Source organism: Phocoena sinus, chromosome 15, assembly GCF_008692025.1.
Source record: "Phocoena sinus isolate mPhoSin1 chromosome 15, mPhoSin1.pri, whole genome shotgun sequence".
Classification (NCBI taxonomy): domain Eukaryota; kingdom Metazoa; phylum Chordata; class Mammalia; order Artiodactyla; family Phocoenidae; genus Phocoena; species Phocoena sinus.
In genome coordinates, this window is record NC_045777.1 from 58,352,060 (window position 1) to 58,369,151 (window position 17,092).

The 17,092-nt window shown below is 37.3% G+C and overlaps 1 protein-coding gene across 5 annotated transcripts in view; it reads left to right on the forward strand.

The window, feature by feature from the left end:
* The window catches only part of ATF7IP2 (activating transcription factor 7 interacting protein 2), a 75,622-nt gene that overhangs the window by 14,417 nt on the left and 44,113 nt on the right, over positions 1-17,092 (forward strand). For all 5 annotated transcript variants that reach the window (XR_004345862.1, XM_032605898.1, XM_032605900.1 and 2 more), the window contains exons 3-6: positions 129-253; positions 4,065-4,199; positions 4,760-4,858; positions 15,304-15,464. Coding sequence is in view for 4 of the 5 variants with exons in the window: in XM_032605898.1 (XP_032461789.1) it covers positions 129-253; positions 4,065-4,199; positions 4,760-4,858; positions 15,304-15,464 (520 nt within the window). In the remaining variant the exon portion in view is untranslated. The remainder of the gene's footprint in view (positions 1-128; positions 254-4,064; positions 4,200-4,759; positions 4,859-15,303; positions 15,465-17,092) is intronic.

The following is a 17,092-nucleotide window of genomic DNA, read 5'->3' on the forward strand; positions in this document are numbered from 1 at the left end:
TTCTAAAAAATGCTGCTGTGGTCACATTTTAGTTTTTTAATTTGCTTAGGGGTCCCTAAATTAGAGAATTCCCCTGTTTCCTTCATTAGAAGGAGTATTTTTCTGTCTCATCTTTCCGTCTCCCCAAGGCCATAATCAAAAGAAGAGGACGTTTTCAGAAATCAAAGAAAATGTTAAGCGTGTGAAAACTTCAGAGCAAGTTAATGAAAATATTTCTCTAGCTCTGGGAAAGCAAACAGCATTGCTGGAACAGGTAAAATATTGGGCTTAAATATTTGCTTCAGAAACTTTTATTTTTGATTAGTAAAAAATGGTAAAAGTTAATTGATCTAAACAATGAGTACAGATAACTTTCATGATGCAGGGCAGGTATATGAAAACTGAATTATTAGCAGGTGGAGATATTAGAGAAAAATAATTGTTTACATCACCAAAACATCTCTAGATCCTTCAAAATGATCCTATGCAGAGTAACCTACAGAATCACATGAAGGTAGAGTGCTGTGGTAGAAAGAGAATGGGCTTTTTAGTCAATATTATGCTCAAATCTCTTCAAGTCAGACACTACATGACCTTGAGTTTTGTGAACAATTCTGTCTCTTTTGTACTGGTCATGGCGTTCTTGATCTGCAGCTATAGCTGTTTATTATCACAATTGATCACTACTTCATAGACCCAGGCAACCCGGAAGTTCATTACAAAGTCCTGCTACATTCAGGTTTACTTGCCCTAATTTCCAAGAAATTAGGGAAAGGTTTACTTACCCTAATTTACACAGATATGGTGCATTATCTGACGTTTTGCTTTTATAGCATCATTAAGTGTACTTTTCCTTTTCTTTTTGCCCCATTTCATCTCATCGTACTAGTTTCCATTAATGTCTGATCAACTCTGACTTTAAGTGTAATGAGCTTCAATTTTAGTAGGTCCTGTATCAGGACTTGTTTTGATGAGCATGTTTTGCTATTTTATTACCACTGAAATGCCACAACTAAAAGTCATTATGTGATAGATTGTCGTCAGCTATAGTGGACCAAAAAATGTCCCAATCCAAACTATCCTGCTGTTTCAGAAACAAAAACACTGTTTCTAAAACAGGCCATTATAATTACATAGTTACATGTTATATCAACATATATTCACATAATAAATGGAAACCATTGAAAGACTCATGCAGAATCAGCTTAAAAGGTGAGTCAATACTTCCCCTTTCTACTTCTTATTTTCTTCTGCAAGACCAAATGAGACATTAATAAAAAAATATGTAAATATTCTATTGTTTGCAGGGATGGGGTAGTGGAATTATGTTAAACATGGATCTAGCTTAAGAAGTTGGGGATTGCAGCTGTGTTACTCTCAGTGATTAGTAACTGATTTCAGAAATAAGTTCTGATATGGACATATAAATACAAAATTTAATCTTTGAACATTTTAATTTCACTGGCACAGAAAAATCAGGGTTTTCATTCACCACTATTATCTACCTCACAAAATACTTGGTCCAAGTTGACACAGAATATGGTCCTTGCCAGTGAGGTTGAAGGAATGCAGTTTATTTGTTATCCTCCCCCACCACTACCACCAGAAGTTTCTTACATTGTCGGGTGACAGCGTGGGTTTTAGCTAATTCCTATCTTTTATCTATCTCTCAGTAACTAGCTCTCCCTCACTTGATATTTTAATTCCTGTCTGAACAGTTAACTCTCTAAACCACATCTGTTTGTTTTTCTTGTTTGAATCCCAGCGGAATAGGGCCTCTCATTCTGACATCGTTCTTCCCAACTGAGAGAGTCCCAGAGCAGTTAACTCTTATCTTTTGAGGTTTCAGAAGGATCTTGGCCTGGTTGATTCCTAAATTACTGAAGTAGAGGGGTTTTTCTTCTGAAGTCCAAGTTGTTAACCCTACCCACCATTGCAGAAAGTTGAGGCAGATAGGGGATATATATATATATATATATATATATATATATATATATATATATATATATACACACACACACACACACACACATATACACACATAATTTCCAGTTTTTCTCCAATCTTTAGGCCACTTTGCCTACCATCTGCAAATTGTAGCTAGGACTTCATCTGATTCCATAATTTTTGACACATTACCATCTGCAGAAGATATTTATGAGGTATTTGGTGGAGGTTATTGTGTCTTCCTTCTGTATGAAGACCATAACCACTAAATGAGAACAAGTGTGTACTCTACACTAGAGGACGCATGCCTTGGAGGGCAGTTAATCCAAAGTAACCAACCAAGTTTTAAGAGTCTGCCTCCATCTGAATCACCAGGAGTACTTGTTTAAATTGTGGTGTCTTCAGCTCACTACTAATTGTTTTAAGCTTCTCTTTTCTCAGACTTACCCGATAAGAATCATTAGTGGTGCCAGGCCTCTTTCCAGGCCTCTTTTCAGGAAATTGGTGAATCAGAGTAGGTCCTAGGAATTTGTGAATTTAACAAGTATTCCATATTATTCTTCCTTACCAGGGAAGTTTGACGAACACTGTATGGCTTTTGCTTCTTAGCAAAACAGTATTTCCATATTCAAAACAGTTAAATATGTATTCCAAGATTCATCAGGGTATGAACTTCACGTATTGACCTCAGCCAGTGAACTGGCAAGCATGCAATAATCCATAAAAACCACACATGGGGACAGGTAATGGCTGTCAGTAAAAATAGTATGATTTTCTGAGCACTTATTTACATAATACATATGTTTTGAGCAGTTATTCATCAGATATTTAAAAGTTGTGAGAGTACAAATGACAATCATGTCTAATAATGTTGAGAAACCACTGTAGAAATGTTAATGAAGCATTACGGAAGAAATCGAGTAGATGATAGTGTTGAAGATCAAGAACAAAAGGGAATGAAAAGGAAAAACCTTGGGAATAATCAAATAAAATTACTGAATATGACTAATCATCTAGGTGACATCAGTATAAAGGAATTTAACATAGAAACTATGTGCTACAGTTTTGAGCACCAAGAAACAAGATATTATGGGAAGATATAAATATTACTAATAAATACCTTAAATATATCGTGACAGAATTTGTTATTAAGAGAGACTACCTAATCTGTTGTGAAAGTTGCTAAAAGGGGCATATACATTGAGCAAACACTTGCAGTGGATATTTCTGAATGTATGGCTCAGCAAAGCCATCATATCAGTAGGCATTGAGATTAATTATGCTACCTGAAAATAGGCCAACCTATTTTCTGAAAACTAGCCAGATAATGAAATTCATTAATGTTTCATGTGCTAACTACTGTAGTCTGATAGAATAGCATGCATTATGCCAGATAGCATTAGTCACATAATTGCTTTTTCACTTTAACAATAAGTCATCCCCTCCCCCTGCAAAAAAACCTGAAGGAGATTATCTTGTATATTTACTTCTTTCATTTCAATTCAGTGTTTTCCATTTTATGGAGCTCTTATGCATATTATCTTTTTATGTCCTTATGAAAATCCTATGAGCATCACTTGTTCAACATTGTATGACATCTACCCATTTGTGGACCAGGAAAATGAAGCTCAGAGATGTTGTGACTTCCCGAAGGTCATATAGCTTGTTAATGGTGGGGTCAAGGCTCAAATTTTCATAATTTCCTTTCTGTCTACTACAGATCAACCAGCCATTTTCACTGGGCTCTGGTTTTCAGATAAGTGGAGTCCCTTTTTATAGAATACTAGGTTTCAGCTGTGGTCATTAAAAAGTGTAAATGGGATATATATAGACTTTTACTATTCCTTTAATTTGTATTACGGAATTCAACCAAAACTGTAGGAAACTAAAATTAGCACTAGGAGAATAAATTTAATTTCTAACTTACCCATATATTTAAATATTAGATGTGTTCTGCTGAATTTGCTATTTAACTTTTATAAACCTTATTGACATAGTAATATAAATACATAAATAAAGTACCTTTTGTTAGTTACAGTAAATCCAGAAAAGAGCAAAGCTGTTTTTAAGAAGTAGAAAATAAAATTGCTTTTAAATTTGAAACGTGGAGTGTTTTGGTTTTTATTTTAACATTCTAGGTCAGACATTTGATTCGACAGGAGATCTGTAGTATAAATTACAAACTATTTGATAACAAACTGAAAGAATTGACTGAACGCATTGGGAAGACACAGTGCAGGAGTAAACATGAAGCAATAGCTGATGAACTCTTTGTAAGTTTCTAATTTCATTTTATTTCATTTGAGTCCTTTTAAAAAGTAGAATTTAATGATATTTTACATATTAGGAAAGGAAAACAGTAAAGGTGGACCCAAATCTGATCCCTGGCCACAACCCTGATGTGCTATACCATTGGTAATATAAGTTATTATATCTCAGCTGTATTGGCCCTTGAGAAATACTTGTAGAACCATCAGCCATTCTGTGTCAGTTCAAAATATATTCTATATTAGAGCTTGTATAACCTGTTTCAAACTTTCTTTAGGTTTTTTGTTTTGTTTTACTCTTCTAGGGTTACTTGCTAATTGGTGTTTCTACCAACATTAATTTTATTGTGGACCAATTAGAAGTTTGATTTTTTTTATCTTCTATTCTTGAACATCTTATAGTAGATCAAACCTGATTTAAATGTTTGGCTTACATAAGAATTTCTCATTTATTTGGTGGATGCCTAAGTCTCACAAAATTACATTGGCAAATATTTTTCTCTCCATCTCTATATGATATATTATTTGGTACTCTGGTTTTGTATTTATTTGTTTTTCTCTTCTAGACAAAAATAAAAAAACTTCAAAGACGTATTAGAACGGTAATGTTATCTCATAGGAACTGTGTGGAACCAAAGGTGCTATCCAGCAATACAGCTTGTAAGGTTGGTATAAACGTATAGGAGTTTTAATAACTTACTTGCCCCACATTATAAGTAGTTGGATTGTAAGAGCAGAATATACTTCCAATGAAGACATAGGTTTAAAAGACAATAAATTTATACTTAGAGTGTTCCTCTATCTCTGGAGAAGATACCCTCAGATAGCCAAAAGTAAATGCCTCCTGTATTTATTTCATAAAGTGAGTAGAGAGGTGGTTCGTGATTGCCTGTACTGCCTCCCTCCCCGCCATTTTATCATGATGAAAAATTTCAAACATAGAAAAGCTGAGAGAATTTTACAGTGAACGCTTGTATAATCAACGTCTAACTTCTACCTTTACTCTTTTAATATATTTTTGTCATGTATCTGCCAGCCTACTCATCTCCTAAGCCATGTTCATATTTGGTACAGTCATAAGTACTAACGTATTTTGTATCAAAATACACTTTGCAGTGTACACTTCCAAAATATTTCAGCATGGGTATCATTAAGTAGAGTTTAGTATCTGTTCATATTTTTTATATAAAATTTAAAATAGGGCTTCCCTGGTGGCGTGGTGGTTGAGAGTCCGCCTGCCGATGCAGGGGATGTGGGTTCGTGCCCCAGTCCGGGAGGATCCCACATGCCGCGGAGCAGCTGGGCCCGTGGGCCATGGCCGCTGAGCCTGCGCGTCCGGAGCCTGTGCTCCGCAACGGGAGAGGCCACAACAGCGAGAGGCCCACGTACCGCAAAAAAAAAAAAAAAAAAAAAAAAAAAAATTTAATCATAAGTATACATTCACTGAATTTTTTCTTATGTCTTTATTCCCTTTAGTATCATATTTGCGCTAGCCTCAATAAATCAATTGGGAAGCATTTCCTTCCCTGTTTTCTGAAAGTTTGTGCAAGATTTTTATTACTTCCTTAAATGTTTGATAGAATCCACCTCTGAAAACTATCTGGGTAAGGACCTTTCTTTGTAGGAAGACTTTTTCCTGAAAATGTAATTCTTTCATAGGTATAAAGTAATTCAGATTTTCCTATTTCATTTTGTGTATTAGTTTTGTAAGTTATCTTAGCAAGGAATTTGTCCATTTCATCTAAGTTGATGATGTTGGCATAAAGTTATTGATAAAATTCCCTTGTCCTTTTAACCTTTGTAGATCTGTAGTGATATACTCTATTTCATTTCTGATACGAGTATAATCTGTATTTCCTTTTTTCTTTCTTTATTTTTACATCTTTATTGGAGTATAATTGCTTTACAATGGTGTGTTAGTTTCTGCTTTATAACAAAGTGAATCAGTTATACATATACATATGTTCCCATATCTCTTCCCTCTTGCGTCTCCCTCCCTCCCACCCTCCCTATCCCACCCCTCCAGGTGGTCACAAAGCACCAAGCTGATCTCCCTGTGCCATGCGGCTGCTTCCCATTAGCTATCTACCTTACGTTTGATAGTGTATATATGTCCATGCCTCTCTCACGCTTTCTCACAGCTTACCCTTCCCCCTCCCCATATCCTCAAGTTCATTCTCTACTAGGTCTGTGTCTTTATTCCTGTCTTACCCCTAGGTACTTCATGACATTTTTTTCCCTTAAATTCCATATATATGTGTTAGCATACGGTATTTGTCTTTCTCTTTCTGACTTACTTCACTCTGTATGACAGACTCTAGGTCTATGCACCTCATTACAAATAGCTCAATTTCGTTTCTTTTTATGGCTGAGTAATATTCCATTGTATATATGTGCCACATCTTCTTTATCCATTCATCCGATGATGGACACTTAGGTTGTTTCCATCTCCAGGCTATTGTAAATAGAGCTGCAATGAAGATTTTGGTACATGACTCTTTTTGAATTATGTTTTTCTCAGGGTATATGCCCAGTAGTGGGATTGCTGGGTCATATGGTAGTTCTATTTGTAGTTTTTTAAGGAACCTCCATACTGTTCTCCACAGTGGCTGTATCAATTTACATTCCCACCAACAGTGTAAGAGGGTTCCCTTTTCTCCACACCCTCTCCAGCATTTATTGTTTCTAGATTTTTTGATGATGGCCATTCTGACTGGTGTGAGATGATATCTCATTGTAGTTTTGATTTACATTTCTCTAATGATTAATGAAGTTGAGCATGCTTTCATGTGTTTGTTGGCAGTCTGTATATCTTCTTTGGAGAAATGTCTATTTAGGTCTTCTGCCCATTTTTGGATTGGGTTGTTTGTTTTTTTGGTATTGAGCTGCATGAGCTACTTATAAATTTTGGAGATTAATCCTTTGTCAATTGCTTCATTTGCAATTATTTTCTCCCATTCTGAGGGTTGTCTTTTGGTCTTGTTTATGGTTTCCTTTGCTGTGCAAAAGCTTTGAAGTTTCATTAGGTCCCATTTGTTTATTTTTGTTTTTATTTGCATTTCTCTGGGAGGTGGGTCAGAAAGGATCTTGCTGTGATTTATGTCATAGAGTGTTCTGCCTATGCTTTCCTCTAAGAGTTTGATAGTTTCTGGCCTTACATTTAGGTCTTTAATCCATTTTGAGCTTATTTTCGTGTATGGTGTTAGGGAGTGATCTAATCTCTTACTTTTACATGTAGCTGTCCAGTTTTCCCAGCACCACTTATTGAAGAGGCTGTCCTTTCTCCACTGTACATTCCTGCCTCCTTTATCAAAGATAAGGTGACCATATGTGCGTGGGTTTATCTCTGGGCTTTCTATCCTGTTCCATTGATCTATCTTTCTGTTTTTGTGCCAGTACCATACTGTCTTGATTACTCTAGCTTTGTAGTATAGTCTGAAGTCAGGGAGCCTGATTCCTCCAGCTCCGTTTTTCGTTCTCAAGATTGCTTTGGCTATTCGGGGTCTTTTGTGTTTCCATACAAATTGTGAAAATTTTTTTTCTAATTCTGTGAAAAATACCAGTGATAGTTTGATAGGGATTGCATTGAATCTGTAGATTGCTTTGGGTAGTAGAGTCATTTTCACAGTGTTGATGCTTCTAATCCAAGAACATGGTATATCTCTCCATCTATTTGTATCATCTTTAATTTCTTTCATCAGTGTCATAATTTTCTGCATACAGGTCTTTTGTCTCCTTAGGTAGGTTTATTCCTAGATATTTTATTCTTTTTGTTGCAATGGTAAATGGGAGTGTTTTATTGATTTCACTTTCAGATTTTTCATCATTAGTGTATAGGAATGCCAGAGATTTCTGTGTATTAATTTTGTATCCTGCTACTTTACCACATTCATTGATTAGCTCTAGTAGTTTTCTGGTAGCATCTTTAGGATTCTCTGTGTATAGTACCATGTCATCTGCAAACATTGACAGCTTCACTTCTTCTTTTCCGATTTGGATTCCTTTTATTTCCTTTTCTTCTCTGATTGCTGTGGCTAAAACTTCCAAAACTATGTTGAATAAGAGTGGAGAGAGTGGGCAACCTTGTCTTGTTCCTGATCTTAGTGGAAATGCTTTCAGTTTTCACCATTGAGGATGATGTTGGCTGTGGGTTTGTCATATATGGCCTTTATTAAGTTGAGGAAAGTTCCCTCTATGCCTACTTTCTGCAGGGTTTTTATCATAAATTGGTGTTGAATTTTGTCGAACGCTTTCTCTGCATCTATTGAGATGACCATATAGTTTTTCTTCTTCAATTTGTTAATATGGTTTATCACATTGATTGTTTTGCGTATATTGAAGAATCCTTGCATTCCTGGAGTAAACCCCACTTGATCATGGTGTATTATCCTTTTAATGTGCTCTTGGATTCTGTGTGCTAGTATTTTGTTGAGGATTTTTGCATCTATGTTCATCAGTGATATTGGCCTGTAGTTTTCTTTCTTTGTGACATCCTTGTCTGGTTTTGGTATCACGGTGATGGTGGCCTCGTAGAATGAGTTTGGGAGTGTTCCTCCCTCTGCTATATTTTGGAAGAGTTTGAGGTTAGGTGTTAGCTCTTCTCTAAATGTTTGATAGAATTCACCTGTGAAGCCATCTGGTCCTGGGCTTTTGTTTGTTGGAAGATTTTTAATCACAGTTTCAATTTCAGTGCTTGTGATTGGTCTGTTCATATTTTCTATTTCTTCCTGATTCAGTCTTGGCAGGTTGTGCATTACTAGGTATTTGTCCATTTCTTCCAGGTTGTCCGTTTTATTGGCATAAAGTTTCTTGTAGTAATCTTTCATGATCTTTTTTATTTCTGCAGTGTCAGTTGTTACTTCTCCTTTTTCATTTCTAATTCTATTGATTTGAGTCTTCTCCCTTTATTTCTTGATGAGTCTGGCTAATGGTTTACAATTTTGTTTATCTTCTCAAAGAACCAGCTTTTAGGGGCGGACGGGAGGGAAAAAAAAAAAAAAAAAGAACCAGCTTTTAGTTTTATTGATCTTTGCTATCGTATCCTTCATTTCTTTTTCATTTATTTCTGATCTGATTTTAATGATTTCTTTCATTCTGCTAACTTTGGGGTTTTGTTGTCCTTCTTTCTCTGATTGCTTTAGGTGCAAGGTTAGGTTATTTATTCGAGATGTTTCCTGTTTCTTAAGGTAGGGTTGTATTGCTGTAAACTTCCCTCTTAGAACTGCTCTTGCTGCATCCCATAGATTTTGGGTTGTCGTGTCTCCATTGTCATTTGTTTCTAGGTACTTTTTGATTTCCTCTTTGATTTCTTCAGTGATTACTTCGTTATTAAGTAGTGTATTGTTTAGCCTCCATGTGTTTGTATTTTTTACAGATCTTTTCCTGTAATTGATACCTAGTCTCATAGCATTGTGGTGGGAAAAGATACTTGAAACACTTTCAAATTTCTTAAATTTACCAAGGCTTGACTTGTGACCCAAGATATGATCTATCCTGGAGAATATTCCATGAGCACTTGAGAAAAATGTGTATTCTGTTGTTTTTGGATGGAATGTCCTATAAATATTAATTAAGTCCATCTTGTTTAATGTATCATTTAAAGCTTGTGTTTCCTTATTTATTTTTATTTTGGATGATCTGTCCTTTGGTGAAAGTGGGGTGTTAAAATGCCCTGCTATGAATGTGTTACTGTCGATTTCCCCTTTTATGGCTGTTAGTATTTGCCTTATGTATTGAGGTGCTTCTATGTTGGGTGCATAAATATTTACAATTGTTATATCTTCTTCTTGGATTGATCCCTTGATCATTATGTAGTGTCCTTCTTTGTCTCTTCTAATAGTCTTTATTTTAAAGTCTATTTTGTCTGATATGAGAATTGCTACTCCAGCTTTCTTTTGGTTTCCATTTGCATGAAATACCTTTTTCCATCCCCTTACTTTCAGTCTGTATGTGTCTCTAGGTCTGAAGTGGGTCTCTTGTAGACAGCAAATATATGGGTCTTGTTTTTGTATCCATTCAGCCAATCTGTGTTTTTTGGTGGGAGCATTTAGTCCATTTACATTTAAGGTAATTATCGATATGTATGTTCCTATTCCCATTTTCTTAATTGTTTTGGGTTTGTTATTGTAGGTCTTTTCCTTCTCTCATGTTTCTTGCCTAGAGAAGTTCCTTTAGCAGTTGTTGTAGAGCTGGTTTGGTGGTGTTGAACTCTCTCAGCTTTTGCTTGTCTGTAAAGGTTTTAATTTCTCCATCAAATCTGAATGAGATCCTTGCTGGGTAGAGTAATCTTGGTTGCAGGTTTTTCTCCTTCATCACTTTAAATATGTCCTGCCAGTCCCTTCTGGCTTGCAGAGTTTCTGCTGAAAGATCAGCTGTTAACCTTATGGGGATTCCTTTGTGTGTTATTTGTTGTTTTTCCCTTGCTGCTTTTAATATGTTTTCTTTGTATTTAATTTTTGACAGTTTGATTAATATGTGTCTTGGCGTATTTCTCCTTGGATTTATCCTGTATGGGACTCTCTGTGCTTCCTGGACTTGATTAACTATTTCCTTTCCCATATTAGGGAAGTTTTCAACTATAATCTCTTCAAATATTTTCTCAGTCCCTTTCTTTTTCTCTTCTTCTTCTGGAACCCCTATAATTCGAATGTTGGTGCATTTAATGTTGTCCCAGAGGTCTCTGAGACTGTCCTCAGTTCTTTTCATTCTTTTTTTCTTTATTCTGCTCTGCAGTAGTTATTTCCACTATTTTATCTTCCAGATCACTTATCCGTTCTTCTGCCTCAGTTATTCTGCTGTTGATCCCATCTAGAGTGTTTTTAATTTCATTTATTGTGTTGTTCTTCTTCATTTGTTTCATCTTTAGTTCTTCTAAGTCCCTGTTAAATGTTTCTTGCATTTTGTCCATTCTATTTCCAAGATTTGGGATCATATTTACTATCATTATTTTGAAATCTTTTTCTGGTAGACTGCCTATTTCCTCTTCATTTGTTAGGTCTGGTGGGTTTTTATCTTGCTCCTTCATCTTCTGTGTGTTTTTCTGTCTTCTCATTTTGCTTATCTTACTGTGTTTGGGGTCTCCCTTTTGCAGGCTGCAGGTTTGTAGTTCCCGTTGTTTTTGGTGTCTGTCCCCAGTGGCTAAGGTTGGTTCAGTGGGTTGTGTCGGCTTCCTGGTGGAGGGGACTAGTGCGTGTGTTCTGGTGGGTGAGGCTGGTCTTGTCTTTCTGGTGGGCAGGTCCACGTCTGGTGGTGTGTTTTGGGGTGTCTGTGGACTTATTATGATTTTAGGCAGCCTGTCTGCTAATGGGTGGGGTTGTGTTCCTGTCTTGCTAGTTGTTTGGCATAGGATGTCCAGCACTGTAGCTTGCTGGTCATTGAGTGAAGCTGGATGCTGGTGTTGAGATGGAGATCTCTGGGAGATTTTTGCTGTTTGATATTATGTGGAGCTGGGAGGTCTCTTGTGGACCAGTGTCCTGAAGTTGGCTCTCCCACCTCAGAGGCACAGCATTGACTCCTGGCTGCAGCACCAAGAGCCTTTCATCCACACGGCTCAGAATAAAAGGGAGAAAAAGTAGAAAGAAAGAATTAGTAGAAGTAGAAAGAAAGAAAGAAAGGAGGGAGGGAGGGAGGGAGGAAGGAAGGAAGGAGGGAAGAAAGGAAAAAAGAAAGAAGATAAAGTAACATAAAGTAGATAAAATATAATAAAGTTCTTAAAATAAAAAATAATTATTAAGAGAAAAAAAATTTTTTTAAAAAGACGGATGGATAGAACCCTAGGACAAATGGTGGAAGCAAAGCTATACAGACAAAATCTCACACAGAAGCATACACATATACACTCACAAAAAGAGGAAAAGGGGAAAAAATCATAAATCTTGCTCTCAAAGTCCACCTCCTTAATTTGGGATGATTTGTTGTCTATTCATGTATTCCACAGATGCAGGGTACATCAAGTTGATTGTGGAGCTTTAATCCGCTGCTTCTGAGGCTTCTGGGAGAGATTTCCCTTTCTCTTCTTTGTTCGCACATCTCCCGGGGCTCAGCTTTGGATTTGACCCCGCCTCCGCGTGTGGGTCGCTGGAGGGCGTCTGTTCTTCGCTCAGACAGGATGGGGTTAAAGGAGCAGCTGATTCGGGGGCTCTGGCTCACTCAGGCTGGGGGGAGGGAGGGGTGCGGATGTGGGGCGGGTCTGTGGTGGCAGAGGCCGGCGTGACGTTGCACCAGCCTGAGGCGCGCCGTGTGTTCTCCCGGGCAAGTTGTCCCTGGATCATGGGACCCTGGCAGTGGCAGGCTGCTCAGGCTTCCCGGAAGGGGGGTGTGGATAGTAACCTGTGCTCACACACAGGCTTCTTGGTGGCGGCAGTAGCAGACTTACTGTCTCATGCCCGTCTCTGGGGTCCGCGCTTTTAGCCGCTGTTCGCGCCAGTCTCTGGAGCTCCTTTAAGCAGCGCTCTTAATCCCCTCTCCTCATGTACCAGGAAACAAAGAGGGAAGAAGTCTCTTGCCTCTTCGCTGGGTCCAGACTTTTCCCCGGACTCCCTCCCGGCTAGCCGTGGTGCACTAACCCCCTGCAGGCTGTGTTCACGCCGCCAACCCCAGCCCTCTCCTGGCGCTCCAACTGAGTCCTGAGCCTCAACTCCCAGCCCCGCCCGCCCCGGCGGGTGAGCAGACAAGCCTCTCGGCTGGTGAGTGCTGGTCGGCCCCGATCCTCTGTGCGGGAATCTCTCCGCTTTGCCCCCTGCACCCCTGTTGCTGTGCTCTCCTGCGCAGCTCCAAAACTTTCCCCCTGCACCACCCACAGTCTCCGCCCGCGAAGGGGCTTCCTAGTGTGTGGAAACCTTTCCTCCTTGACAGCTCCCTCCCACTGGTGCAGGTCCAGTCCCTATCCTTTTGTCTCTGTTTATTCTTTTTTCTTTTGCCTTACCCAGGTACGTGGGGGGGTTTCTTGCCTTTTGGGAGGTCTGAGGTCTGCCAGTGTTCAGTAGGTGTTCTTTAGGAGTTGTTCCACGTGTAGATGTATTTCTGGTGTATCTGGCTTCTGAGTAACTAGGCTTTAAAATGCTTAGGATCTGGACTCAACCTCAGCCAGTTTCTGATTAAAACTGAAGTGGCTCCTTTTTTTCTTGATCAGTCTTACTTTGGATATAATTTGTTCTTCTTCTTCTGGCTTCTTAAGAGACAAAGAGCATTAATTTTTAACCTTTTCTACTAGAAAACATTTAAAGCTATAAGTTTTCTTTTAAGCACAGCTCTTTCTAAGCACCTTCTAAGCATCTTCTTAATGCTTATATTATGTACTTTTCAGTGTAGAGAGTATAATATAATCTGTATTATATTGTATTTTTGTTTTCCATCAGTTGAAAATAAGTTCCAGTTTCCCTTATGGTATTGTTCTTTGACCCATGGGTTATTTAGAAGGATATGTTTAATTTCCACACATTTCTAGGTATCTTATTTTTATAGATATCTAATTTCATTTTGGTCAGAGAACATACTGTGTAAAATTGCAACATTGAGAGTTATTGACACTTATTTTATAGCCCAAGATATGCTTTCCCTTGGTGAATGTTTCATGTATACTTGAAAAGAATATTGGGTATAATATTCTATAAATGTCACTTCTGTGCTAATTGTGTCAAGATGGTTGATCGTGGTGAATCATGGCCCTTAAAAGATGTCCACAACCTAATCCCCAGAACCTGTGAGTATGTTACTTAATGTGCTAAAAGAAGCTTATAGATGGGAAGATTATCCTGGTAGGCTCAATAAAATCACAAGGGTCCTTATAAAAAGGAGTCAAGAAGGTTAAAGACAAGATGGAAATGGGACAATGAAAGCAGAGGCTGGATGTTTGCACTGAAGATGGAGGCAAGGGGTACAAGCCAAGGAATGCTGGCAGGTTCTAGAAGCTGGAAAAAAGGAAACAGATTTTTCCCCTGAAGCCTCCAGAAGGGATGCAGCCAGCTAGCAACTTGATCTTAATGAAACTGATTTCAAACTTCTGGCCTTCAGAAGTATGACGGAATAAATTTCTGTTGTTTTAAACCACCCAGTTTGTGGTAATTTGTTATCACAGCCTCGGAAAACTAATATAGAATGTGGTACCAGGAAGTATGGCATGCTGTTGTAACAGATACCTAAAAATGTGGAAGTGGATTTGGAATGGTAGAGGCTGGAAGAATATTAAGGCGCATGATTTTTCAAAAGCCTGGATTGCCTTGAACAGACTCTTAGTATTATAGAAATATAGATGATAAAGTCTGCAAGTGAGGGCTCAGGAGGAAATGAGGAACATTGTAGAGAAACCCTGTATAGTCTAAGAGAATACCTAAATCTTCATAAACTGTTGGTAGAAATACGGATATTTAAAAGCACTGTTGGTGAGGACTCAAAAGAGGAACATGTTATTGGAAATTGGGGAGGGGATGGGGTTCTTGTTACATAGTGGCAGGAAGCTTAGCTGAAATGTGACCTACAGTGATATGGAAAGCAGAATTTGTAAGTGATAAACTTGCATGTTTATTAGGCTGATGAGATTTTTGAGCAAAATGTTGAAGGTTTGGCTTGGTTTCTTGCTTCTTACAGTAAAATGTGAGAGAGAAGAGATAAATTGAAGGAGAAACTTTAGCAAAAAGGAACCAGGATTTGACTGGGGAAATTCTTAGCCTATCTAAAACTCATCAACTAGAAGAGCAACTTGGAAAATTGATTTATTTCTGGTCTTCACTCTTATTAGAAGTATAACAAAAGTAAAAGTTTCCTTGTTGAAGTCTAATGTTTATTCCTAAAATTTAGTATAATAGGAATAAAATGTTGTCTAAGTACTTAGGTATTTGTTTCTCCTTCTTTCCATTCAAGCTAGGAAGTTGATTTGTGCTGTCATTATTTTTATTTCTTTTGAAGTATTTTTTAAAATTCATTTTGGCAGAGTAACTGCAATCATGGTCATCCGCCATTGATATACATATAATTTAATATATGTTTTACCGTGTGTATGCAAGAATATTTTGAGAACACTTTCCAAGTGGAATTTTAACCTATCATCAATTTTGTTGGAAGAGCACAATTGGTAACCCTCCCCTCAACTGCTTTTTCCTCACCCAACTAACAGGTTGCAAATTCAGAGACTATGAATTTGGATAAGAATCCAGAGTCAGTTAATAGTCCAGAGGAAAGAAAAACTTCTGTGAACTCTGAACCTTCTAACCCTTCAGAAAAAGCAAGTGAAAAGATTAATTTGTCATGGGAACATAATGAGGCTATTTCTGAAAGGTAGGCATTTCTATAAAAATGCATAAACTTACTTATCTAAATATGTTTGTAAACACATATACTCAAGCATAAAATAGCTTAAAGCTTCATATTTATATGAATGCTATTTTTGTCCATTATGAAGAAATTGGTTCTCAAAAGCTTTTATTGTTGTTTTAACTGTACTAAATACAATTTTGAATTGGTTAGGTGATCAGGTTTTTCATTGTGATGCTTTCCATCTTTGGTATGGCAACTGGAGTGATCAACTGGATCACTCCAGTAGTTTCCACTTCTACACATGGAAGAATCAAGGCCCTATGAAACAGTGGTTTTAGAGAATTACACAGAGGAGTAAGACTTGGAGAAAAGTGTCTAAAATTAGTTCCCTGAATGTGGAAGGTAGTATCATGATAACTTCAAACTATAGTGAATAGGTTAACTTATTTGTCTGATTGATCACAAAGCAGCTGAGACACCTAATCTCCAATCTAGTCTAATAGAAGATTTGGGGCTGATAGGGAAGAAATAGTTTAGTTTAACAAGACGCTTGATTGGTGATCCTGGCCTGGATTGATGTTCAAGGATAGGGGGATGGGGACATTTTAATGAATTCTCTTGACTAGTGAGTCTCAACAGTTTTGGAGCTTTATAATATTATTTATTCTTAACATTTCACTCCCTAAAATGTCCTATGGTTTTGCTTTTATATATTAAATTATATGTCAGCTTTTAAAAAGGAAAATTTATAACTAAAAATAAGTGAATTAAATGATGGCCATTGTTTGGAGAACACCACTCTTTCCCCCAAATAACTATGCATACTCAAGGATGCTATAAAACAAAAGAGAAGCGTTACAGATCGACACCATTTACAGGAGATTCTTGGTATTTGGGAATTCACATGCAGTTCTGGCTCTTCAGAAGAAACCCTAATATTCCATGATGTTGAGGCCTGCGTTTTAGTTTTGAGCCAGGAAGCTGCTGTGAAGAAGGCACTTATTTAGTTGACAAAGGAAAGAGTCACATTTCAGTGAGTGTTTGTTGTTACCACTTATTGATGCCTGTGCTGAAACTCAAAGTGACAAAAAAGAAAAATGCTGTTGATGGAAGTGAAAACGCCGTTAAAGTAACATTTTATAGACTGATATGTTAACTTTATCAGTGGCTTATACCCATGATATGAACAATTCACCTCATGCTCTATAATGAAGGAAGAACGTGCAATTTATGAAACTGTTTCAGGCAGCACTGTCAGCCCATGGTGAGTGTGAGAATAGGTGTAACAACTGTGTAACTTGACCCTGATGGGTAGGTTCAGTGGTGAATTTTATAAAACATTTAAGAAAGAAACAATACCATTTTTAAACAAACTATCCCAAAGAATAAAAAAAGAGGGAATATTTTTCATTTTATGAGACTAGATGCTAAAATTTGGTATAACTCTGATACTTTGATAATAAAATCAATTTAAAAATTTTACAGAAATGGAAAATTACAGTTTACTTTTACCCACAAACTAGATGCAGATATCCTAAACAGAAACTAGTAAACCAAATTCAACAGTCTATAAAAGTTGAGTTTGTTCCAGGAATGCTGCAACATTGGTTTAACAATAGCAAGTCAACTTACATAATGTGCCAGGAGAA